Here is a 26,506-nt window from a genome sequence, read left to right as displayed (position 1 = left end):
AGATATTAGTCAACTTACCATTGTGAAGGTGAATGGGGGAGAAGTGACATAAGTATTCTACCAAAAACGGGACTAAATGTCTCTGTGATTCATGGCATTTCATCCAAGGTTATATCACTGGTGATAATAATGTAACAAGTGTGAATCACTGGATCTTGAAAGGCTGGAATGTGCTGAGTCATGTCTGTTTGTCCTGTTTATCAGTGTGACTACTTGAGAAATTGGTATTCCAGGCTATTTTCCAAAATGCATATTTAGTTAGCAGCAGTTTGTACTTTCCATTGAAATTCTGGGCTCTGACTGCTCCAGTCCTTCAGGGACCTCCATGGCTAAAGAATGAAGTGCTTTTGGCACTTAGAAGTGATGTGACAGCTGTTTTTGACCCTGTCCCATTTGTTCTGGATGTTGAAGAGTTAGTAAAAATTAAATACTAAAAGGGTCATGTTCTTAAATTTTATCTGTCTCTAATACATCCATTGTTTGTTGTTCATTCTCATAATTCTGGGAAGCTTGCAAGAAATACAATAAACTATTAAATTGGTCCTAAATCCAATAATTACAATTAATAAAAATATTTAATACAAAATTATTATTTTTAAAATTGCTGCTACTATCAGGCATATCTGAATGATTTCAGAAGGATAAGATTATCCTCATTTTGCAAAATACCAAGACAAACATCTGTCATGTATCTGAGGAGTGGGACAAACTGCTACAGAAAACAGCCCCCCCTCCCCCCCCCCTTTTCCTGCCATAGGAAAACAGCTTCAAGCAGGGAAGACTGGTCTTTTGGAATGGAGAGTTTGTATCCATTCAGAAAGACTGGGCCAATCTATTCATAAGCAAAGAGACTCCAAATAAGCAACACAATTAGGCAAGCTGGCAAGATTAGCTCAAACACCTAAGATTTGCATTTCCCCTTTTGCCTGAAGAGCCAGACATGCCCCTTACATGACCACATAGGAGTCTGGCAACAGCTATTAAAATATTAAAGGATACATTGTTACACAGGAACAGCCATCTCAATCACAAAGCCACAAAGAATGTACAAAAGCTCACCAATTCCAACCCATTCTGTCAGCCACCCTAGAAACATGCTTCTGTGTGACTAAAGTTTCTGGCATCCAAATAAACAGAGAACTTCTCTCCTTGCAGCCAACCTCGATTTTATTTCCAGTGTCTTTCTCCTGGCTTGGAACTGGACCTGATTTTTCTTCTAACATGACACTAATAAACAAACTTATGAAAACATGTGATTCAAATAATCATTCTGTGTGCCTTCTTATTGGTGCCACAAATATTTTAACCAACAGATCATTTCCTTTAAGTTTCTCCAGTTCATCCACATCTTTACCCATGCCCCCTCCCCCCACTTCAGCTCCTAGCTGGGAACACAATAATCACAACACCTAATAGGAAATCTTGTCATGAGCTGAGGGACCTGGTGGGGAAGGTGCTTTTTCCATTGCTTCTTTGATGGGGGCATTAATGGCAAGTTGCTTTTGGCATACTCTCCTGCACATATACAAAAGTGTCACAGGATGATGATAATGGTTTCCAATTCAGAGACGGGACCTTCTTCTCATTTCCTCCCTCCCCACTCCTCCTCCTCATGCCTGAAAAATTACATCTTCCTGGCATCTGAGGCAAAAGGAAGGGTATCCAGTGTATTCGGTAAAGCAATTGTAATCTCCAAGGGTGGGCTGCTGCAATTGGAGACCTAGATCTATCACTGCCGAGTGAGGTGCACACTTTCTTGCCCGGAGGGACATGTTCTTCCTTAGCTAGAGATCCACCTCCTCCCTCTTTTAGGTTCTTTCTGAACAATAGGATCCTCAAACTTTTTAAACAGGGGCCAATTCACAATCCCTCAGACTGTTGGGGGGCCGGACTGGCTGGCTGGGTGTGGCTAGGTGGTCATGTGACTGGGTGGTCATGGCCAATTTAGCAGTCCATTTTGCCTTTGTCCTTGCTGTACTTGCTCAATCTATTTACTAGGAAACCAGACTACTTTTTTGAATTATTTGGGATTACAGGGCTTTTAAGACTGAAGGAGAACTCACAAACTAATTTGCTTTTTCCACACTTGTGCATGTGTATATACACACACATGAATATCTACCAAAATTGTTCAGCAACCAATTTGGTGGATGCACTTTATATATGACAAGAATCAAAGCAGTGGGTGAATTCTTTTTTAAAAAAGTTTTTTATTTTTCTAAACAAACACAGACAAAACAATATGTAAAAACATAAACCCATCTTTCAATTACATACAGTGTGTCGACTGGTTGCAATTCTTTTGTGCTACGTGTCCATAGTCCTCCTTCACAAATCACATAAATTCTCATATTTTCCATTTTATGTATATATATATATATATATATATATATAAGTATTATTATCATTATGGTTCTTTCATTTAACAATAACTATTTGTTCCACCACTTCATATAAAATATTCAACATTTTAAACCACTATGTAATGTAACTTCCATTGCCACTTCATCTAATAAAAAATACATTCTTATATCATTTTCCCTTAAATTCTATTATTTTTATATTGTAAAGTTATCTATAAAATATATCATTTCCACATTTTTTTCTAACTATTGATAAAATAAATCCCATATCTTATAATATTGTTTTTCTTCTTGTTCTCTAATTTCAAATGTCAATTTACTCATTTCAGCACATTCCACTCTATTCTTAATAACTTCCTCCTGTGTTGGTATTTTCTCTTTTTTCCAATTCTTTGCAAATATAATTCTAGCTGCTGTTAGTACATTCACAATCAAATATATCAGTTCTCTACTGTATATCTCTGGTACAATACCCAATAAAAATATTTCTGGTTTAAAATCTATATGACTTTTTGTCATCCGGTGAATTCTTCAGGCATTATACTGCGGTTGCATTTGAATTAGTGTTAGTCAACTTCAGCTAATTTTGAAAATTTTGGGAGCTGAAAAACATCCTGAAAGGCCATTTTTAAAACGTTTTTAAAGACTTTTAAAGTACATCAGAGCTTCTTTACAAACCAGCAGCAGCCCCTCCCCTTCTCACCCTCTGGCTCTGAATCACATGGCTGTGAAAAACATCCTGTTTTAAAGACTGTTTTAAAAATGTTTTTAAAGACTGTTTTAAAAATGTTTTTAAAGACTTTTGAAAAGCAGAGCTACTTTTCAAACCAGCAGCAGCTCCTCCCCCTCTCATTCACCGGCCCTGGATCATATGGCTGCACCTGAGTCACCACCCCTCAGTCAACTGGCCCTCCCCCACACCCTTCGGCCTTACCTTCGGTAGCAGTGGTGTGATCAGAAGTGCAGCTCAACCAGTAAAATAACTAACCAGAAATGCAGCTGGAGTAGATGTTGGAAGATAAGGCCAACAGCGAGGGGCGGGGCAAGGGGCAGGGCTGAATTCCACCACTCAGCAGGCCAGATACTTTGCATTGGCGGGCCGTATCCGTCCTACGGGCCGTAGTTTGAGGATCAATGTTGTAAAACATCGATATGCACCAGAGGCTGCTGAAGCTTGAACCTGGGAGAGGTTAGCAGGTTGGTGCTTTGTCCCCGCTTCTTCCCAAGTATATTTCAGCTGCGGAAACAGAGTGGGGAAAAGGTTCCCTGTGAACCATTTTAGTACCCTTTCTGCCTTCATTTTTGTTTAGATGACTTGTTAGGTCAGTCGGGAAGAACAATGGAGTGATACCATGTGTTTTGGAAGACAGAGAGGCCTTTATAATAGCAATAGAATAGCACTTTAGACTTATATACTGTTTTATAGTGCGTTCCAGCCCTCTCTAAGCAGTTTTACAGAGTCAGCATATTGTCCCCAACATTCTGGGTCCTCATTTTACCCACCTCAAAAGGAAGGAAGGCTGAGTCAACCTTGAGCCAGGTGGGATTTGAACTGCAAAATTGCAGGCAGCTGATAGTAAGCAGAAGTGGCTTGCAGTACAGCACTCTAACCACTGCGCCACCAAGGCTTGGAGTCTTGAGGTATGGATGGATTTTCCAGGTGAACAATACTGTGGTTATTGTACTGCAGTGCGTAATTAGTATCTTTTTTCTTTTTTTCTTTTTCATCCAATGGGCTTCTATGGCCCCTCGGAAGAATTTTCTCTCCCCCTAATTTCTTGGGACCAGAGATTAGTCTCCTAATGCATTCTTAGAATGATTTCTATAAAACACTGCAAGCCAATATTTTCAATTTCTGATCATTAAAACAACAGACATTTTTTATACTTGTATGAGCTTTTTGTGATTTAGAGTTTATCTCTAATTTGTTTTATTTCATTAGTCCTACCTGCCTTTTAGTACAGTACTCCTGTACTTAGTCCTTTTTCCTTTTTTAAAATATAGAATTGCAATCAATTTGACTATTAAAAGGGATATTGGACATATTTTCATAGAATGCATAGGATTTTGCAAACATAAAAGATGTGTGAGAAGCTCCGACCAGTATAACTCACTCATTCACTCTGAGGTGTGTGGGGGGTGCTCTCATGAGATAATATTGTTCTAGACTGAGCTCAGCCATCTGTAATGTAGTCCCTCCTGGCTAGTACAAGCACTGAAAGAGGCAGTGATTGCATAGATCCAGGAAGTGATCACTTCGTCCTTGATGCGGTTAATACTCCCAAACTTACAAGAGGCAAGGCATACTACTCCCTCTTCAAAAAAGGTCCAGCCTAGAGAATTATAATCCGGTCTCTAACTTCTTATAAAAACTATAGGACTTGAACTACAGAGGCTCTGGATAATTTAAAGCATGAGCTTGGGATGGAGATCACCAAAGGTGGCTTTTTTTTTTCTTTCCAAAAGGCAACCGGACCTGGATGATTGAGAATCTACAATCTACAAAGATATGAGATGGAGACCCCATTGGTTACAGTATTGGATGACTTCTGAATCTCAACCTGCTGATTCCTTCAGTGGATGGTTTGCTACTATCTACCACAATATATCTTTGGACTGTCAGTAAGGATCTGGGATTGTGGGCACTGTTTTGCAGTGTTTACATTTCTTCCTGAACTGACAGTTACAATCATTGTTTTGAGAGGTTGAGACAATTCAATGTGCAATGCCCCAGAGTTTGTCCTACTTTCCTACTTTATTTAACATCTACATGAAAACTTTGGGAGAGGTCCTTGGCCAATACCTTTGGGATTAGGTCTCATCAATATAATTCCTAGTTTACCATCTCAAGCAGAATATCTCTGGAAATCCTGATCTGGTGCCTGGAGTTGGTAAGAGATTTGATGAGTTGACAAAGGGCAATTAAAATCTCAGAAAAATAGGGCTGCTGTTGGTTCAGAAACATTCTGGTATGATGGATATTGCATCTACAGCACTTGATGAGGTAGCATTTTCCCAAAGAAGTTAATGCATAATCATGTTATTCTCCTAGATTCAGTGACAGCCCCCTCTCTTCAAGAACATGTTTCTCTAGTTCTCCTTTGGGGAGATATAACATTCTACCTCTTTTAATATTCCCCAAAATATTTCCTTATCTTGGCGGGGGTGGGGGGACTTCTCACAGTCAGAAGCATCATAATTAAAATAAGGCACACTATATGACATAAAATTTAAAATACTAGATTTAAATATGTATACATTAAATAGATCTTGCCCAGAAACTAGGAACATTAATCATATTCTGTTGTGCTGGACTTGAGGTCCTCAAGTGTTCACTGATTGGGGCACAAAGGGCAGGTATTCATATATATATTGTGTGGTTTACATGTAAAAAAATAATTGTGTGCACCCCCATGAAGCCATCAGGAGCCATAGTGAAATGAAGGTGTCCCCCCAATCCTACAACAGGCATGTAACAAAAATTTACATGTGAGCTGCATGTGTTCTGCACACAAACTGCAATCAACCACATTGTCTATGAGAGCTTTCCAACTCTCAGAAGAATTTCTGTGGATGACCTTGCCCCTCCCCAATAGCAGGATTAGCTTCAGTCAGATTTGTAATATTTATATCCATTCTCCTTTAAACAAAAGCATTTCTGCTACTCATATATTTCATTCACTAGAAGTACAAAGATAGGCAGAATTTGGGCAGAATTCCTGTTTATAACAATTCTGAAACGGCAGCGTTTACTCTGGTTCCTTTAGCAGTAGAGCTGCATGATACACAATTTCCCATTCTCAAGTCTCAGGAAGCAGAATTTACTGCAGGTTTAAATAGCCAGACTCTGGGAACAGATGGGACATTTGCTGGCAGTGGGAGGAACATCCTGACTCCACCTCAGCTGCTGGTCAACTCTTCTCTTGCTTCACTAGCACAAATTAAAGGGCGGGACCTCCACATTGTACTAGGATGCAAAACTCCAAATGCCTACAAGATACCAATTAAGAGTTAGTAGTCCATATTTCTTTCTGCCACCTACTTGTCGGACAATTTTTTCCAGACCAGGTATGGCATGCTTAATACCCTCTTAATTCAAATGTTTCAGATCCAGGCATATATATTAATCTTTTCTGAATTTCCTTTTGTGTGATGACTCAGGGCACAGCACAGAGGCAACACAGTGAGCTGACAGTTCAAACTGCCCCTTTATTGTTCCAAATACTCCCATGTTTCTGGCAAGTCCCAGAGCAAAGTGATGACACATACACATACCTCCAGCAGCCTCTGGCTGCAAATAGTTCAACACAAAGCTATGAGCACGACGGCTGCAAAACAAGAAATCCATCAGGGCAAGGGAAGAAGTCAATTAGTCCAGGAATCAAAGGAACAAGGCAATTAATCCAGGAAGCAAGAAATAAAGCAAGAAGTCCAGGAAACGTCCAACATCAACAACAGAACATAACCCTCCAAGAATTCAGCATTTGTTCCTAACAAATGCCCCTCCCTACAGCGTCTCCTTAAGTCTCAGTCCCTAGGTGTGCCTTGCTCTCCTCCCAAGTAGTTGGATCAGCCTGCACTGTTCCCACCTTCTCTCCACTCTCTGAGCTCAAGGATCGGGAGGGGGTGGTCCTTGCTCATCGCCTGAGCTCTGTTTCTCATGTTCACTGCTTAGCCTCTCTTGATCATCCTGCCCCTGTTCCTCCCCGCTACAAGCTGTCCCAATCCTGAAAGGTGCTGACTTGCCCTGCTCCTCCCCATTTTGCTCCAAAGTCAACAATTTTGCCCCCTCAATCTCTGTTGGCTCCATTTCCAGCTCATCATTCTCTGCAGATTCAGGCTCCAACGGGGGCATGACTTCTGTTTCTCACCCTTTCCTCTGAAACTTATTCCAAACAGTTTATCTCAGATCCCATTACTGAAATTCAATTTTATCTCAGACTGTGTCAAACCGATCTTGGCTTGTTTTCTCATTCAACACTCTAGGATAGGGGTGTCAAACTCATGTCATCATGTCACGTGATGTATCGGGACTTTTCTCTCCTTTGCTAAACTGGGCAGGGGCGGGGCCAGCACCTGATGCATCTGGCCCACAGGCCACAAGTTTGACAGCCCTGCTCTAGGCTAAACATAAGGCATGTTTTTTTCTTTTTAGGAAATAAACAATATTTGATTTGATTTTACTTGTCTCTTTTAGGGTTTAAATTTAACATAAATTTAAATTATGTGCTAGAGATTTAATGACTTAATTATTCAAGTCTAAACATTGTTTTCCTCTTGAGTAAAATGGTAAAATATGGAGTAGATCAATATTTCCAAATTGTTCAAGACTTGAACAATGGCCTGTTAGATTTTGCAGCAGAAATTCAAATCCAGAAAGCACACAAAGATGACTGATTCATCAGGATTCATAACTTCTTTTTATACATAACAACAGGAGTAAAATGTACAATACCAATAGTAGATTCTTCCAATGAGACACAAGCAAAACACAAGCAGCGGCTTCAGAGCTTAGAGCAGAGAACCGTTTCAGTTTCAATTCAGCAGTTGCAGACAAAGAGCTTCAGAGCTTCAGACCTCAGAGCTTAATATAGAACCATGCCTATATTATAAGGCTCCTTCCAGTTTCAGTTTCCAAACAGTCCTCATTGGATGACTTAGTTGCTATGCCTATTCATTGGCTGACCTTGTTACCATGCCTCTTCCAGTTCATGAATATTCTGACACAGGCCCTATCCAACAAAATGAAATGTAACATGAACAAAAGCAAGGTGTTACACTTAGGCAGGAAAAACCAAAGATACAAGTACAGATTAGGCAAAACTTGGCTCAAAAACAGTAACTGTGAGAGGGACCTTGGAGTCCTAGTGGACGATCACTTAAATATGAGCCAGTAGTGTGTGACAGCAGCCAAAAAAGCTAATATAATCTTTGCTTGTATAAACAGAGGGATAGAATCAAAATCATGTGCAGTATTAGTACTGCTTTATAAATACTGCATCTAGTTTTGGTCATCACATTACAAAAAGATGTTGAGACTTTGGGAAAAGTGCAGAAAAGAGCAACTAAGATGATTAAAGGTCTGGAGACTAACAAGTATGAAGAACAATGGCAGGATTTGGGTATGGTTAGTCTGGAGAACAGAAGGTGATATGATAGCAGTGTTCCAATATTTGAGGGGCTGCCACAAAAAAACAGGAGTCAATTTATTTTCCAAAGCACTAGAGGGCAGGACAAGAAACAATAGATGGAAACTATTCAATGAGAGAAGCAACCAGGAATTAAAGAAAAACTTCCAAAAATGAGAACAATATCAATAAAAGAGAATATTTGTAGCTCAGGGTTGAAATGAGGGGTCCTTGGTGCTCTCTGAGCTTGCTTGTTTTCTTGAAGATGTTTCATTATCCTAATTAGGTAACAACATCAGTGCTAGTGAGAACAAGGCTTGGCATCTGAGGTCCTCCTCTGCTCAGCACAGGTCCACTCAGTGCAGAATTTTGGCTGTGCGCCCACCTGGTGCATGATCTCCGCCACTGCTTCCATCACCCGCTGAGTCTTCAATGGGGTCTGCAGGCTTTCCAGGACCCTGCTAATAGCACCCACCACACCTTTCCTTTTCTTCTCCATTCCGCTGTTTTCCCTGAGTCTTTCTGCTGCCTGGGTAGACCAGGCAAGTAGCCAGGACTCAGGACTCTGGACAGCAACTTCAGTTGGAGCAGAGAAATTGGTTTAGAGTTGGTTTAATGTCAGGGTTCCAAGTAATATGCCCATAGCAAGCAGAACTCTGAGGCAAACAGGTTCCTCAAAGAACAGGTTTATTGGACATATCATATTGGCACAGACTGGTGAAAACCAAACTCTAAAGGTTCCCATTGTTTTCACCTAATTAAAAGTTATTTCCCCTTTCTCCAACAATCAATCACATGGTCAAATCAAGATGCTGCCCAATTGCTTGGAAACTTCACTCCTCTTTCAGCCACCGATGGGAATGTCCTTGGTTCTCAGGGGAATCTATTCTGTTTTGGCTACAAAACGCTAGCTATCTCTATTCCCCCATCCCTATCACTCAGCACCATTGTGGAAACAATGAAGCCTCCGAGATGGCCTCAGTCAGGCCAGCTTCAGAGTTGACAGGAGCTTGATTTCCTTCTAATTCAGATAAATATTGTGCAACTGCAAATATAATAGCATATTTAAATTCTTGCTGTAAAAACACGTATTTTTAGAAATCATAAAAAAGTGTAAAAATTAATTTTCACCCCATTAAATGACACATCCTAAACCACAGCCTACTTCTTGGTAAGATATATGAGAGATAAGCAGTATCATCACCAAATAGATTTGCAGTTGGCTGATCAACAACACTCAGCATACAGCTACATAGAGGGAAGCATGCAGTGGGGTACCTCAAGCAGCTTACTTGGGTTAGTGCTCTTCAATATCTTCATCAAGGATCCAGATGAGATAGAAGGGGAGCTCATCAAATTTGCAGAAGACACCATGTTGGGGGGAATGCCCAACACTTAGAAGAAAAGCTCAAGAGTCAGAAGGATCTTGACAGACTTCAGCACTTTCCTCAATCCAACCATTCACTCTTGATGATCATTGGTGAGAAAAGTAAGACATAGGCAGGAAAACCCAAATGCACAAATATAGAATAAGCAGTTCCAAGCTCAACAGTAGTAACTGTGAGAGAGATATAGATGTCCTAGTGGACAACCACTAAGTATGAGCCAGTAATGTAATGTGTGGCAGCTGCCAAAAGAGCCAAAGCAATCCTGGGCTGCATCATCAAGATCATGAGAAGTGATAAGGGATCAGGAAGCTAAATCTATGTGCATCTAGCCTAAACAATGAGAAGAATTGGGATGACATGATATCTGTCTTCTGGTACATGAGGGGCTGTCACAGAGAATGGGAGTTTAGAATAGAATAGAGCTGGAAGGGACCTTGGAGTCCTTCTAGTCCAGGTCCTCTGGGTAGGACAAGAAACAATGGGTGGAAATTGGTTAAAGACAAATTCCCCCACCTGGAAATAAGGAGAAGTTCTTAACAGTGATAACAATCAATGAAAAAGCTTGCTTCCTAGAATTGTGGGTGCTCCATTGCTGGAAAAAAGATTAGACAATGATTTATCTGGGATGATATAAAGTCTCCTGCCTTGAGCCGGGGGTTCGACTAGAAGACCAAATATCCCTTTCAGCGTTATGATGGTATGTACAATAAAACTAAAGTCTGCAATACTTCCTCCCTGTTTGTAACTTTCTGCTACTTCAATCTCTTCTTTAATCCTAGGCACAAAAGCCTATGTAGACCATAACATTTTAATACTGACCAGGATGAATTTTTAGGTTCATTACTCACATTTCAAAATTATGGATGAAATATAGGTCCAGTGGTTGAGCTTTGGAAGTCTGGAAAATTAAATCTCTCATATTTCTATTATTATTGTATAACTCTGATAATGAAAATCTAGGGGGTTGTTCTGACCATTAGTTCTTAATATCTTCTATGTATGTAAGCACCATGCCAAGTTGGACACAGTCCACATCCCCTCAAGCAATAACTGTTCTACAATAAGACTCCCTCAATCCCTCCCTCTGCCACAGATAGAAAAGGTTTTTTTGTTTGAAAAATGGATAGAAATTCATGGACAGGAGCTAAATAAAGAATTTACCTAATTTTCTATTTGTACAGTTCCCAAAAACTGCAGAAGGCCACGAAATTGAATTTGGTGGGGGTGATGGTGGTAGGCTTTGCTCCTGGGGTGGGATTCAATTTTTTTAACAACTAGCTCTGTGGGCGTAGCCATGTGACTGGGTGAGCATGGCTTGGGGTTTGGGGGGGCAGCAAACCCCCCCCCCCATTTTTTGGTCCTTCTGGGCCTCAGTGAAGCCTCTTGGGGGGTGTTTTTGCTCCCAGAAGGCTCCCCTGGGGCTCAGGAAGGAAAAAAAAAACAGAGCCTAGAGGGGGTGTGCAGCACCCCACCCCACCCTCTGTTTTGGGACCTTCTGGGCCTCAGCAAAGCCTCCTGGGGGAGGCTCCCTGTGGGAATGTTACTGTGGACCCGATCAGCTAAGGAAGTTCAGCTGGTGGGGCCAGGAAAAATGCTTTTGTGCCATGGCCTGCCTTTGGAACATCTTTCCCCTGGAGATGAAATCTGCTCCAATCCTTCTGGCCTTCAAGAAGAGCCTTAAATTAGTTTTTTTTAAAAAAAGCAATACAGCATACCAGTTGATCAGTGGGATACTGTATGGATAAAAGAGCTGAAATTTAATTTATGCTCAAAGAGAATTTCTATAAATATAGAATAGATGGTGTTTATCCCAGATAAATGAGCTAAAATGTATAAAATATCCCCAAATAGTTGCTGAAAATGTAAGACTCAAATAGGAACCTTTTATGCATTTTGCTGGACTTGTAAAAGAGCTAAACAATATTAAATAGAAATGAATAATATAGTTCAGAAAATTTTGAAAATTAATGAGCAATTTAGACTGGAAACTGTTAGGATTTTGGGGTAAAACAGTCAGAAGTCATTCTCCCCTCCCTCCCTCCCTTCATCTCTGTCTGTCTCTCTTGTCTCTCTCTCTATACATATACAGTACATATACATATACATCATATACATATACATATACATATACATACATACACACACACATATATATGCAGGTCTTGGTGTGTTCGGGTCTTTTCCCATGTAAGATTGAGAGTATCTTGGCGATGTTTCGACGAGGTCCCACTTGCCATCTTCAGGCTGGTGCTTTCGGCTTTGTGCTTGTGCAAGCAAAGCGTGATCGGAGCTGCCATCTCTCTATAAATACTGGTAGGGAGGTTGGCTGTGTTCTCCTTTCTTGATTGGTTGATGGAGTTGATGCTTGCAGATTGGGTGGCTTTTTCATAAGAATATGTGTGGCTGAGGTATTGGCTATGTGTCCATCAGCCTCCTGTGTTGTAACAACCTGGGTAATGGGCTGTGTGATGACCTTCTGAGTTCTATTGTTGTGACATCCTGGGTCTTGGGCTGTAATCTCCTGGGTCGTTGGCTGTGTTGCAACATCCCGAGGTTTTGTGGTGTAACCTCCTGAGTTCTGTGATGTGATATCCCAAGCAGGTGGCTGTGATGTGATGTTCCGGGTTTTGGTTTGGCTCCAAGTTTGAGGCCTGGCTATGTGTTCATGGCGTGTGCAGTGTGCTTGGTTTGGGGGTGGGGTGTGTGGCAGCTGGTGCTGCAGCCCTGGTCTGGTTTCCGGACGGTGGTTGCCTTTCATCTATGGAGTGGGTTTGGGTTTGAGTCTGGTGAGGGAGATTGGTGGTGGCGTCATGTGTTGTCTTGGGTCCGGTGTTGGTTTTCATGGCTGGGGACTCCTTTGTTGATAAGGGCTAGTTTCCAGGTGTCTGGTAGGCAGGAGGTATCATCCCATTTATTCATGTAATGGGGGTGTTTCTCTATTTCGATGGCTTCCCTGATTATTCTCTTGTTGAAATGTTCAGTATTGGAGATTAATTTGGTTCCCTCAAAATTAATTTCATGTCCTGTGGCTTTAAGGTGCTGGAAAAGGGAGGAAGTATTTTCTTCTTTTCTGACTGCGTTCTTGTGTTCTGCTATGCGTGTACACATGTGATGCATGCACTCAACCAAACATTCTTACGAAAAAGCCAGCCAATCTGCAAACATCAACTCCATCAACCAATCAAGAAATGACAACACAGCCAACCTCCCCACTAGTATTTAGAGACGGCAGCTCTGATCACGCTTTGCTCACACAAGCACGAAGCCGAAAGCACCAGCCTGAAGATGGCGAGTGGGACCTTGTCAAAAAGGTCACCGAGATACTCTCAATCTTACATAGGAAAAGACACACCAAGACCTGCATACCTGTACCCATGAAAATCTACAAACACACACACACACACACACATATACACACACACACACATACAGTGATGTTGGGCTCTGACTAATTTAACAACCGGTTCGTCCTAAAGACCGGGTGGGAGCGGCTGGGGGCTATCGTGACTGAGTAGGCTTGGCCAACTCGATGTCACTCACGGCAAGGTGGGGCAGCAAAGCGGTGGTGGCTGGAGCCTTAGACTTACCTTTGTGCAGCAACAGCAATGGGGCTTTGCAACAGGAAATAGTAGGTGGCTACTTCCGGCCTTTGTTGGTGCAGCTGGGCAGATGACCCTGTCCCAAGACACTGGCCTGCAGCTGCCACCACTCTTTTTCAACGTGAGAAGCCTGCAGCTGCCGGTTTTTGCCGGCATGAAGGCTCTGCAGCCGCCGCCTCTTTGCCAGTTAGATCTGAGTGGTTTGAGGCTACTCATGCCAGCAAAGACCAGGCTGCAGGCTTTTCACGCCGGCAAAGACCGGCAGCTGCAGGATTATTGTGCCAGCAAAGACCAATGGCTGCAGGATTCCTAATGGTGGGGTGAGGCTTGTCTGCCTTTTGGGCCTTGCTCTGGCCTGGGAAGGCAGGAAAGGCCAGAGCCAGGGACTGGCATGCTCCCCAACCCGAGGTGAAGGGCGAGCAGGTGGCATATGGGTGGAGGCCTTGGGGAAGGCCAGAGCCAGTGGCGTGCTCCCCAACCAGAGTTGAAGGGTGAGTGGGTGGCATGTGGGCGGAGGCCCTGGGGAAGGCCAGAGCCAGGGACTGGCATGTTCTTCAACCTGAGGCAAAGGGTGAATGGGCAGCATGCAGGCAGAGGCCCCAGGGATGGCCAGAGCCAGGGACTGGCGAGTTCCCTGACTTGAGGTGAAGGGTGAATGGGCAGCATACGAGCAGAATGTTGAGAACCAGGCCCAAAAGGTGGCTGAGCCTTGCCATGTCCACCCTGAGGTGACCTTTCAGCTGAGCACCTTACCTTTTGCAGGCAGCTGCTGTGAGCAGAGTGGGCAAAGCATGGAGATCAGCTGGGCTATGTGGTCTGGGCAAGTGAGCAAAGGAGCTAGAAAGTAGCTGGGCACATGCATGACTCTAGGCACCAGCCAAGACAGGCAAAACCTTTGCATTTCTAATACTGAAACAAGAAGGCACCATCACATTTTTTCAATGTGATCACTTGTTTCTAATATCAGAAAGGTTGTTCTATAGAAAAAGATGAAGACTCTGAAGTCAAAATCTGATTTAATATTAATATTTTTTTAAACCGTAAGAGCCGTGCAAAGGGAAAAGCTTCCCAGCAAGGTGGTAGATGTTTGTGAAGGCCAGGCCGGAATGATTCAGCAGATTACAGACTGGCCAAACTCTGTAATTTCCTCAAAGAGGGCAGTGCTAATTTAGCTAGGATGTGAAGGGAACAAGAATAAATAAATGTCCTTAGTTATGCTAAATTGAATATTCTCTTTACAGTATGTAATGCATTGCTTTGCTCTGCTTTGCTTCAAGCTCTTCCTCAGCACAGCTTCTGTAGCAGCATTTGACAGACTTTGGCAAGTGCTGAAGGAGAAATGCCACTCAACCATTTCCACTTACCAAAGTAGGACACATAATTATTTTTTCTGTAGCAAATACTAGTTCATGACACAAAGGCATTTACTCAGAGATAGCATTTATGCAGAAAATTCTAGTTTTGCCATGTGGTAGGAAAGAGAAAAGCTTTGAAAGGTGAAACCATTACTGAAGGCCTCACAGAAATGACAGTTCCAATGCTGTTGCTGCATCTCTATCTGCCAAACATCTGATTGGCACATCAGGGATTACTCTGTGGCAGTTATTTTTAAGAGTTTCAATCTGACCCTTTCCCCTCTATGAGCTTTGCATGGAGAGTAAATAATGTTTTAATAGGGTTTAATGTGAAATGATTCAGCAAATTGCGTATAAAAATAAACCCTTTTCACACACACCCATGGGTAATATGTATCTTCCTCAATCAGTGTCTTCTATCAGAGGTCTGGGAGTTTGAGGGTTCTATGTAGTTGTATATTAGCTATTCCTAGCACTGCACTCTTCTGGACACCTCTGGCTCTCATGTCTTTCCTGGGATCTGCTGGAGCCATTCTCCCAGCTCAGAAATAAATAAATCTACCTGACGGAAATATCCAGGAACTGTAATCCAGGCAAATGCAGCTGAAACATTTTTTAAAGTACAGAGAATCAAGATAGAGGAAGTCCTCCTTTAATTATCACAACTGGGACTAGCAACTCCATCATTAAGCAACAGAGTCATTAAGCATGACATCACTCTTCATTATCTCAATAAAAGTACTTTTACTTTTCCTGAGAAATTTTCTGGCCTGGTCTACCAGTGGAGCTGACAAAAAACAAGATGATTTCAAAATCTCAGTGCAGAAAGGCAACTAAGATGTAATAACTTCTATTACTGTACTAAAAATTGAAGGAGTAGCCATACTACCTATTAAAGTATTAACACTGCTATTGACATGCCTTGTTGAAATCTCTGGGTAAAATAAGTGGAGAAATGCCATGGTTAGCATCTACTTATGTCCTTCCAAGTAAGAAAATATTGTTTTCCATTAAAAATAAAAGAGTTTCAAAGGGACATGAAGAGGTAGGGAAGATTCTTTATTTTACAGTTTTTCATGCAGTCATTTGAACTCCTGAAGAATACCGGTAATTAATTGTGCCAATTGGCTAAGACCAAATAAAAAACAAAGTACAGTTGTGTTTTATTTTAGCTACCTATTTACTATGGATTGTGTATGTTGTTTGATAATTGTTTTTAATGGTATGGTTTTTAATACTTTAGTACTTGTGCAGTCTTGCTGTTTATTGAGATTCTATAAAATATATGAAAAGCATTGATATAAGAAACTTCAAAGAGCCTTTCCTCTTCTAAGTATTATTGAAGTTTGTGGAGCTGTGTTAATGGTACATTAACTTGCACAAGCTTTTATGTAAATATAATCAAATAGATGACATTTGGGGCATGAGGTCAAAGCATTTATAATTTGATTTCCTTTTCAGGTTTTAAAAACTTTTACTTGCCCATATCAAATAGTCTAATGTTTAAAATCAGGGTTAGAAGTAATAGAGTTTACCATTTAATCAAGAAAAAAACATAATAAACTATAAATCTAGTAGTAGAAAGATGTAGCAAAATAAAACTCTGAAATACAATGATTGCGGGCACAACTGTATCCCTGATCAAGATTTTTAAAATTATTTTTGTGGGACTGTCAGGCATTTGTGGGACACATTGACAGAAATCTAACCTGGAATACTTCTTTTCAGGCGAATTATAAACTGAAAACTCCTTATATTCTAGGAATGCACATATGTACTAGCCCCTTCTCACAAAATAACAAATGTGAAAAAGTGGAGCTATGATTTATTTGCACTTTGACAAGATGGCCTATAGTCTTCTCGGGCAATCAATGAGAATTAAAAGCAGTTCATCTCCATATCTAGTATAAGTTTATATACAAAAAATGTCTTATCTAGAATTATATGGATATCTAACCCTACCAAGTTACTAAATGACATTAAAAGTATATAGGAAGCAAACATTTTTATTAACAATTTTGAACAAAACAGTTAGGAAAACTATTCCTCCCACAACCTCTATTATCTATTATTTTTTTACTCTTATAAAATATAATAACAAAAAATAACGTAAGATTCCAGTGTCACAAACTCACTCTAAGGAAAAATAACAATGAAATAAGACTTATTTTTATTTTATGAAAGATCATAAAATTAAAAGAAAAAAGAAAATGTGCAAACTTCCCAATGGCACATCATAAGTTTTGAAAGTAAGATGTGTAACACCTCTCCCAACCATAGTGAAATTATTTAAAGAGTTTAAATCTATTTTCCAAACTGTAGCAGAAAATATGCCATTAAATCTTTTTTCTGACTGGCAATCTGCAACAAATTAAATTACTTTTACACACTAGAAGTTATCTTATTGCTTTGCTTTTCCCTGAGAACTGTCAGAAAGCATAGCTTAAAATCCTGACCCATGAAGAGGGTGAGGAATTAAATACATGGGGAAATGTAACTAAGTGGTTAACAGACAAGTTCCCAATCTCCCCATCTCCAAATCACTAAATGGTACTGATATTTAGTATTTACGAGATTAACTCCAGGGAGCAGAAGAGTTACCCTGAAGACTGATGATAAAGCTTTTGGTGCAACCAAGCTGCTTGAACTCTACTCATTTAGTGCAATCTTATTGTGGGTGAAAGGCCCTTGCTATACCAACTCAGGGTGAAATGCCATGATCAAATGCTTACATTTCAGCATGCAGGATTGGGCAGAGGGACTATTTTTTTAACACAGTGTACCACCTTCTGAAATAAGATAATTCTTAGGCCAGAAAAATAAGGTTATATGTAAAATATCAGATTTGTCTCAAATGTGATAAAACATTTATGTCTAGGTCATGAAGGAATTTTGATTGCTCAAAATGTGATTCCCAATACTACAAAGCATTTTTTTCCACAAAAGTGAACGTATCCTTTTATTCTTCAAGAAGACAATGGAAGGCGTCATGGAAACACACCATGTGAAGTCATCTTTCTGGGTTCCCAGCCAGCTGTGACTCCAACATCAGAATCATCTCTAGAAATGTATCTTCTGGAGAAGGCATATAGAAGCATGCAACCTTAGTACTGGGAGAGAGATAAAGCTTTTGCCTCACAACAGTTATGGAAACTAAAGGATGTATAAGTTGCAATCCCTGATCAAACAAATCACAGTTAAGTATTCCAAGGTAAGACCTATTGTTTTACAACAGGGGTGTCAAACTCAAGGCCCGCAGGCTGGATGCAGCCTGTGATGTAGTTAAATATGGCCTGCAGGGTTGTCTTTGAGACAGCAAAGGACAAGCACTTGACGCCTCAGCCCCAGCTCAGCGCTAATCTATAACTTGATGGCTGCTATCCGGGCTGGAACACAGTCGGCCTTAGATCTGCAGGGCCGTCCTGGTGCCAGTGAGGAATTGCCCCACTGCCTGGGCGTTTGCCGCCTCCTGTATGAACCCCCAGGGGGTGCAGGTTGTCCCACAGATCTAAGGCTCACTGTGTTCTAGGCTGGATGGCCGCCATGCAGTTATAGATCAGCACTGCGCTCCCACCACCAGCACCTGCTTACCAGCCTCGCCTTGCAGCTCGTAAGGCTTCCTTTTCACTGGGACTGCCTCTGCCCCACCCCATCTAGGAAAGCCAAAGCCATGGTAAATATGGCCACCAGGAGTGCTGCCATCTCTCCTCCACCCCTCGTCCCTTCTTGACTGCAGAGGAAGGAATGAGATGGGAATGAGAGGAGGGAGGCAGGAAAGGAAGGAAGAAGGAAGGAGGGAGAGAAGGAACATGAGAAGGAAGGAGAAAGAAAATGAGTTTTTTTGTGTGTGGAGGAAGCAAAAAGTAGCAGCATTCCTTGGCTGGGAAGAGGGCAAAGGCAGAAAGGGAAAATAAGCCTCAGATCCTGCAAACCAAGAGCAGTTATTGCCGCTTGTAGGAAAGGAAGAAAAAGGGGAGCCAAAAGCTACTGTAAATCCCCAAGGCTGACATTACTCTGGCTGGCAGTTACTTCAGAAGCAGACACATGGGAGGGGGGGGTTTCTCCCTGGTTTTTCTTCCTCTTTTTCCTTGCTCTGGAAGCATCGTTTCTGGGCTGGGGGTTTTTACCTTTGGAAGAAGAAGCGGTGGGAGTGGAGAAGGCAGTGATTCGGGCTTGTAAGGGTCCCTTCTCCGGCTTTGGATTTGTCTCCTCTGTGTGTATGTATTTTTTCTTTCCCTCTTCTTCTGATTTCTTTTTTTCCTGGAAACAAAGGAGGAGCAGGGAGGAGGGGTGGGGTTGTCCCAAAAAGCGAGACCCCAAAATTAAAAGAATGGCTTCTAAAATCTTTTTAAGTTATGATGCTGACCCTGGGCCAGCAATTTCTCTTTTTCTTTTGGGAAAAAACAAGCAGCAGGTATCTGAGCAAGCATCCCTGGCTCTTAATAACAACCACATTTAAAAGCTGGGGGTGGGGGGGGGGAGAATCACCTTCTCTCCCAGGAAAGGGGAGGGGGAAGGAAGGAAGGAGATGAGAAAGGGGAGGGGAGGAAGGAAGGAGATGGCAGTGGCAGATTAAGGCTCACTGGTGCCCTAAGCACTGACAAATCTTGGTGCCCCCCTCCTTTGTACATACTGTACAAACGACGCCATATATTTCAACTTAGTGGTGCCCCCTTTGGGCCTGGAGCCCTAAGCACGTGCTTAGTCTGCTTAATGGTTAATACACCACTGGGAGATGAGAAAGAGAAGGAAGGGGAGGGGGAGGGAGGGAAGAGAGAAATGGGAATAGAGAAGGACGGAGGTAGGGAAGTAATGGGACTAATGAGAGGAGGAAGGAGAGGGGAGGGAAGGAGGGAGAAAGATGGGAATGAGAAGGAGGGAGGCAGGGAAGCTGGCCACACACACACACCTGGCTAACCGCCCCCCAGCCCCAGGTCAACCACAATGCTCACATAGCCGTCAATGAAATTTGATTTTGACACCCCTGTTTTACAAGAATCAATTTAGCCATTCAATATTTAGGAGAAAACAAAGATTGCACAAAGCTACACCAGGATAAAAGTTAAATGCTGCTAACAACCACTTACTTTCTATCCACGCTGCTTTTAATGATAGAAAGTGGGATTTCTTTGTGTTAGGCTTAGAGAATAAATCTACTAAATTTATCCTAAAATTTATCCTAAAATTTATCCTGTATTTATTTACACACACGCATGCACACACACAGTTTTTGATGAGGCTTAGGCTTTAATGCCTGAAACTCTTTAACAGCAACATCTTTTTCCAGTTTATGCCACAATTCCCAACAATCAAGACAAGAAAAGCTGCTGTATATCTGCTATATGTGCATTCTCACATGCTTTGAAGCATCTCTTTGCAATCAGTCCTGAAGGAATCCATAGGTGTACAGTATTTAAAATATAAATAACAAGTTTGTTAGTAATGGGAGGGAGGGGAATGGAAGCAACCTGTAGCCTGATTCAATCACTGGTGCTGTAATCTTCCTACACATATGGCTTTTAAATCAGCTATTATGTGTGCCTGAGTAACAGTTAAACTATTTATTTCTATGAGCCATGGTCATGCAATGGTTAGAATGCAGTACTGCAGGCTACTTTTGCTGGCTGGCTGAAGTTTGGCAGTTAAATACTCACTGGCTCAAGGTTGACTCAGCCTTTCATCCTTCCGAGGTGGGTAAAATGAGGGCACAGATTGTTGAGGGAAATATGCTGACCCTATAAACCGCTTAGAGAGGGCTGTAAAGCACTGTGAAGTGGTATATAAGACTAAGTGCTATTGCTATTGCTATGGAAGAAAAAGCTCTTATTTCTGCCAGCTGTCATATGCAGTAGTTCAATTTTACTCATAAAGGATCCCTCAAATGTAGTACACATTTTTTTCATAAAATCATACAATTATAGGGCTGGAATGAATCTTCTCATCCAACCCCCTGCCCAAGGCAAGAGTCCTTATGCCTTTCCCTCCACCCCTGTGATTCTATTCTGACCAAATGACAGTCCAATATTTTCTTGGAAACCTCCAGGGATGGAGCACCCTCAACTCTGGGAGAGAAAGCTGTCTAATTTATTGTTTTTACAGTCAGGCAATTCCTCCCTATTTCCAGGTTGGATCTTCCTGACAAGCTTCCACCCATTGCTTCTTATTCATTTTATAGGACTGACAATTCCCTAACAATTATCCAGGGAAGAGCATGAAGACTGCATTTGAGAAATAGAGAACAAGTTTGGTGTTTGCCAAAGGGAGTTCAGCAGCAATATGTTGTTCCATTGTCATTTCCCTAAATGCAGTCACTTATTTTCTTTCACAAGACAGCATATTAATTGAGGGGGAAAAATGACATTACTACCATCCTTACTCTCCAAACCAAAAGTAACTTAAAAATGCCATCACCTGCTGTGATTGAGCAGGGAACTGGGTATTTATGAAAAAGAAATATGTTTATGTGATTCAAGGGGTAAAGAAAAAGATCATGGCCATTCTAAAATAAGCAACATATTCTTGAAAATGTGAGGCAAAATGATAACACTTCAGTGATAATTCTTGAAGCGATAGGAAGGTAAACTAAGTATCTAAGACATGCAAAAAATGCCAAAAATAACAAAAGTTTCTTTCAATACATAAAGAATAAGATGAAAGTCAGGGAAATTATAGGTCCACTGATGGGAGAAGATGGTAAATAATAAATAATCCAACCAATCAAAAAATAATCCAATCTATCAAAAGCAGCACCACAGGAGACAGAACAGGAATACAGGTCAAGGGAGGCAAGGAAGTGGTAAGAGAAGAACTATCAACTCTAGACAAGAGGAGATCACCCAGATCAGATGGATTACATGCCAGGATTCTGAAGGAACTGGCAGACATGATCACAAAACCACTGAACAAAATGTTTCAAAGGTTCTGGAATATAGGGGACCTACCAGAGGACTGGAAAAGAGCTGATGAGGTTCTAATTCTAGGTTGCATTAATAGAGGAATAGAATCAAAATCATGTGAAGTACTAGTACTGTTCTACAAAGCCTTGGTAAGACCACACTTAGAATACTGCATCAAGTTTTAGTCATCCCAATACAAAAAGAGATGTTGCGACTTTGAAAAGAATTCAGAGAATAACAACAAAAATGATTAGGAGCCTAGTAGCTAAAACATATGAAGAATGATTGCAGGAATTGGATATAGTTAAGTCTAGTGAAAAGAAGGATCAGGGGTGGCATGATAGCAGTCTTCCAATACCAGTGGAACAAATCACCTTCAGAAATTGTGGGTGTCCCAACGCTGCTTTTAGGAAGAGATTGGACAGCCATCTATCAGAAACAGTATAGATTTTGTCTGAGAGCAGAGGGTTGGACCAGAGGACCTTCAAGATTCTTTCCAAATTTATTACTATTACAATTTTCAAAAAAGGAAAAAAAAGTGGAATCAGGAAACTACAGATCAATCAACTTATCACCATATGATGAACAATTAAGGGAAGTAGGTATGTCTAGCCCAAGGGTCTTCAAACTTGGGCAAGCTTAAGACTTGTGGGCTTCAACTCCAGAATTCCTGAGCTAACACAACTGGAGGAGGAATTCTGGGAGTTGAAGTCCACAAGTCTTAAAGCTGTCAAGTTTGAAGACCCCTGGTCTAGAAGGATTACGGCTGACAAAGCTGTCTTCCAGGACTTGAGGGGCAATCACAGAAATGAGGGGGTTGACCTATTCTCCAAAACACCTGAGGGCAGGACAAAAAGCATTAGGAGGAAACTTGTTAAAGAGAGATTCAATCTGGAACTAAGGAGATTTCCTGACAGTGAAAACAATGGAATACCTTACCTTCTGAAGTTCTGGAAGCTCCATCGCTGGAGACTGGACATTCATTTATTTGAGTTGGTATAAGGCTTTGGGCAGGGGATTGGACTACAGTAGAAGACCTCCAAGGTACCTTCCAGCATTATGATTCTATAACTCTATGTGTACATTTGCTTTTTCTTGTTGCAAAATTTTTCAGATATGCTATTTAGTACTATATGGCACATTCCTCTATACTGAACTTTCAATGCAAACTTTCAATTATTATTTAATAATAATTAATGTTAAATGGAATGTAAAAATATTAAGGAATAGTTTTTAAAAATACATTCATTGTGCATTCCAAATTTATATAAAAAAAGATGAGATTATGTATTATATCTGTATAATGAGTAAAATGAGTAGAGAAAGAATTCATGTGACTATTGGCAATCCCAGATAACTTGTATGAAAATATATTTCTTAATTTTTTTATCTAGTGAATGCCATCAATTACATTAAAAAGCTGCCAGCATCCAATAATTTGTTCTGGAAGTTTTGAGATGTTCATAACATATATCTGAGACGTGTCATATTCATTCCAGTAGAAATGCTGATAATCAGCCAATGTTACAAATTTCTCTTTCTGCTATGCATACATGCTGGCTACCTCCACCACAGTATAGCACTTAAGATACATTGATTTACATATTACACACTAAAACAAGCTTTAATTTATGTAAAACTTACATGGCATATTTTGAATCATTTGCTATATTATACAAAGGACTTTGCCACAAATGATTAAATGTAGGCATAATTTTACTAATTAGTCTTCCATGAAGAGTACTCAATGAAGAAACACAATCCCAGCTTCATTCCTTTGGAGTTGCAGTGAGCATTTTTACTTAAACTAAGGAGGGCTTAAAACCCTTTTCTGAGACTGGGTAAATCACTTTATTAACCTTAGTTCAAAAGCATGCAGGGATAAGATGCAGCAGTAGCAAACTATCCATGTTTTCTTTCTTGATAGATCACTGATATTACCATTTAAAAAGTAAGAGTTTGTGTTAAAAAGGGAAAGAACAGCTAATCAGAACAGCAGAAGTATTTCAATTCAAAGAAAACATTCTCAGCAATGCTTGTGCAGAACCCTGTCACCAGTGGTAAAATGATCTTGCAGTCATTTTCTTTCCCAGCATAAGATAGGCAAGTGAGAAAAGAAGTTGCATAGTGCAAGGGAAAAAGACAAATCTATCTAAGGTATTGAACAATCCTCCCTCCAATATTTGAAGGGATCACCTCATTCTATTAGCACTAATGAAGAGAAGGCTTTTGAGAACAAAATTATCTTGGGATGTAGATGCCCAATCAAAACATTTAAAAAGTCATAATTAAGGCAACTTGTTGCATTCCTGCTTTGGCAACATCAATACAGTGAGATATATGGGCAGATTAGGTTCTGATCTTTAGCCTCTCTTCTGTGCCATATTTTTCTTCTTGGGAATGTGTTCCCAATCCTGCCTGCATGGAAGTAGGGAACTACAGCACAAATTCCCACCTTTGTTCCAAGCATATTACTAAGTCAGCAAAAACCTTTGCATTTCTAATACTGAAACAAGAAGGCAGAAAGCAAATTCAAGATTCAAAGAATATGACCACAGATTTAAAGGTCTTGCAAAAGAGCCCTAGAATGACACAGGCTGAAGTGATTAAATTATTTGCCTCTTCATCCCATGTATATAAGTGTGAAAGGGAAAACTGCAAAGTGACTTAGTGTTGTTTCAACTCCTTTGTAAAACAGGCTTCATGCCAAAGGCACTGGTCCTACATATCACTCAGCTCTAGTTTTGACGACTACTTGTCCCCATAGTGGTTTCATCAAGAGTTTCTTCAGTGACCTCTACATCATTATCCTTTTTAAGTCCTCTGCGTGGATTTTTGGCACCAAGAGCATCTTCTTTGATCAACTCTGAAGCAAGTAATGATGTGACTGCACAGCCAACATTTTTGTTTCCTGGAATGACACAGAAACAAACAAAAGCTAAAATATTGAAAAATAAAAAACTAAGTATACACTGAAGATAATGCTGCCTTAATATACTAGCCATTTTCTTTCAAATACTTTAGTTTATAGTTGCTCATAAGAACTCCACTAGGGTTGGGGCAACTATAATGAAAACTCCGCTGTAGTGAAACATAGTAGACAATTGTGACCTGGAGTGTGGACTCTTTAGAAAATGGGGACAAAGCAAATACCTCCCCCACCTTTTCCTAGAACTGATTTTCCTTTGCAATATTTGAAGTTATGATTATACATGTAATTAAGTATTTTGATCAGAAAATATGCAAAGAGGAGACCATTAGAATTGTATGGTGGTCTCTAGAAAAAAATGACTTCATGAAGCCTTTATATTTCAGTAAAATTCTGAAAATTCTGATCAGAGGAGTAGCACTCTCTAGCAGCTACAGACAAAGGAAACAAAGGAGAACACAATGCAGTGTTCTGATGAGCGAGGAAGACGAGGGGTTAGGACTCAGCTCCCTTTGATTCATCAAATAAATCTACATTCACTAGTGAATAAAATGGATGAACTGCACCTTCTAAATCAGAACTCTGATTTTTCTGTTCTCTACTTTACTGAAACTTGGCTCAGTGACACTATGCTCCATAGTATAGTAGAACTCCCTGGGTTTCAGATTCAAAGGGCAGATCAGGTTACAGAGACATTGGGGGTAGGGAGAAAAAAGAGGTGGAATTTGTTTCCATATTAATAACAACTGGTGCAAGGATGTCACAGTACTAAAGAAATTTTGCAATGTGGACTGAGCCACTATTCATCAATAGTAAACACTTTTATGCTCCACAAAAGTTTTTCTCATTTACCTTGGTGGAGTTTATATACTACCCGACTTGCATGAATAGCACAGTGCAGACTCTAGCAGACCAAATACTCTGCACAGAATGGAAATATCCAGATTCCCTACTCATTGTTTTAGTGGATTTTAATAGAGCTAATCTCACTCATGAGTTGCCCAGATAACACTTAACATGTTAGCTGTTTCATTAGAGGCAAGAACATATTGAATCATTACTACTCCGTTAAAGGGTGCTTATCATGCTTTATCCCGTGCAGCCATAGGTCTCTCTGATCATTTTATGATCCACCTCATTCCCATAGGCAGAAATTTAAAACTGCAAAGCCTGCGGTAAAAACAATGAAATGTTGGATTGAAGAGACAAAGTTAGGGTTACAGGCTTGCTTCAATTGCAGAATGGAGTGTTTTTGGAGCTACTTCAACACAATTGGATGAATTTACTGATTCTATGACATTGTATGTTAGCTTTTGTGAGGACATGTGTATGCCTACAAAGAGCTTATGTTTATATAACAATAAGCCTACAGTTAAACTCAAGCAGCTTCGTCATGCCAAATAGAAGACTTACAGGAAAGGAGATAGGATCTTGTACAATCAGGCCAGGAATGTATTAACAAGGGAGATAAGGATAGCAAAGAGAAGCTATTACGAAAAGCTGAGAAATCAGTTCTCAGCTAATGAACCTGCAACTAATGAAACCTGAGAAGCCTGAAGACCATCATTGGCAACAGCAGATCTCCCTCCCTTACTGAAGACAATCGTCAACTGGCAGACAACCTGAATGTGTTCTACTGCAGGTCTGACAGATTACCATCATCTATTGCTACTTACCTTGCATCAGATACACTAACAGTAGATAATTTTGCTATATCTATCTCAATAGACCCCCCCAGTAATCGTGGAAAAAGATTTGCAAGTTTTATTTCATAGGCAAGTTCCAGGCTAATGGAGTGACTTCTTGCTTGATAGCCTGTGATGAACTGGCCCACATCTTCACTCAGAT

General features: G+C 40.6%; 1 protein-coding gene across 1 annotated transcript in view; it reads right to left on the bottom strand.

The window, feature by feature from the left end:
* Positions 1-15,871: 15,871 nt before the first annotated feature.
* Positions 15,872-26,506, bottom strand: part of DIAPH1 (diaphanous related formin 1) — a 158,373-nt gene continuing 147,738 nt past the window's right edge. The window contains 1 exon segment of the mRNA XM_087930558.1: positions 15,872-24,640. Coding sequence (XP_087786684.1) covers positions 24,468-24,640 — 173 coding nt within the window. The 3' untranslated portion in view covers positions 15,872-24,467.

The sequence above is a fragment of the Pseudonaja textilis genome, chromosome 3 (assembly GCF_049901715.1).
Source record: "Pseudonaja textilis isolate UNSWEBS1 chromosome 3, rPseTex1.2, whole genome shotgun sequence".
NCBI lineage: Eukaryota > Metazoa > Chordata > Lepidosauria > Squamata > Elapidae > Pseudonaja > Pseudonaja textilis.
Note: the sequence above shows the minus strand (reverse complement) of the source record. Positions and strands in the feature narration are given on the sequence as shown.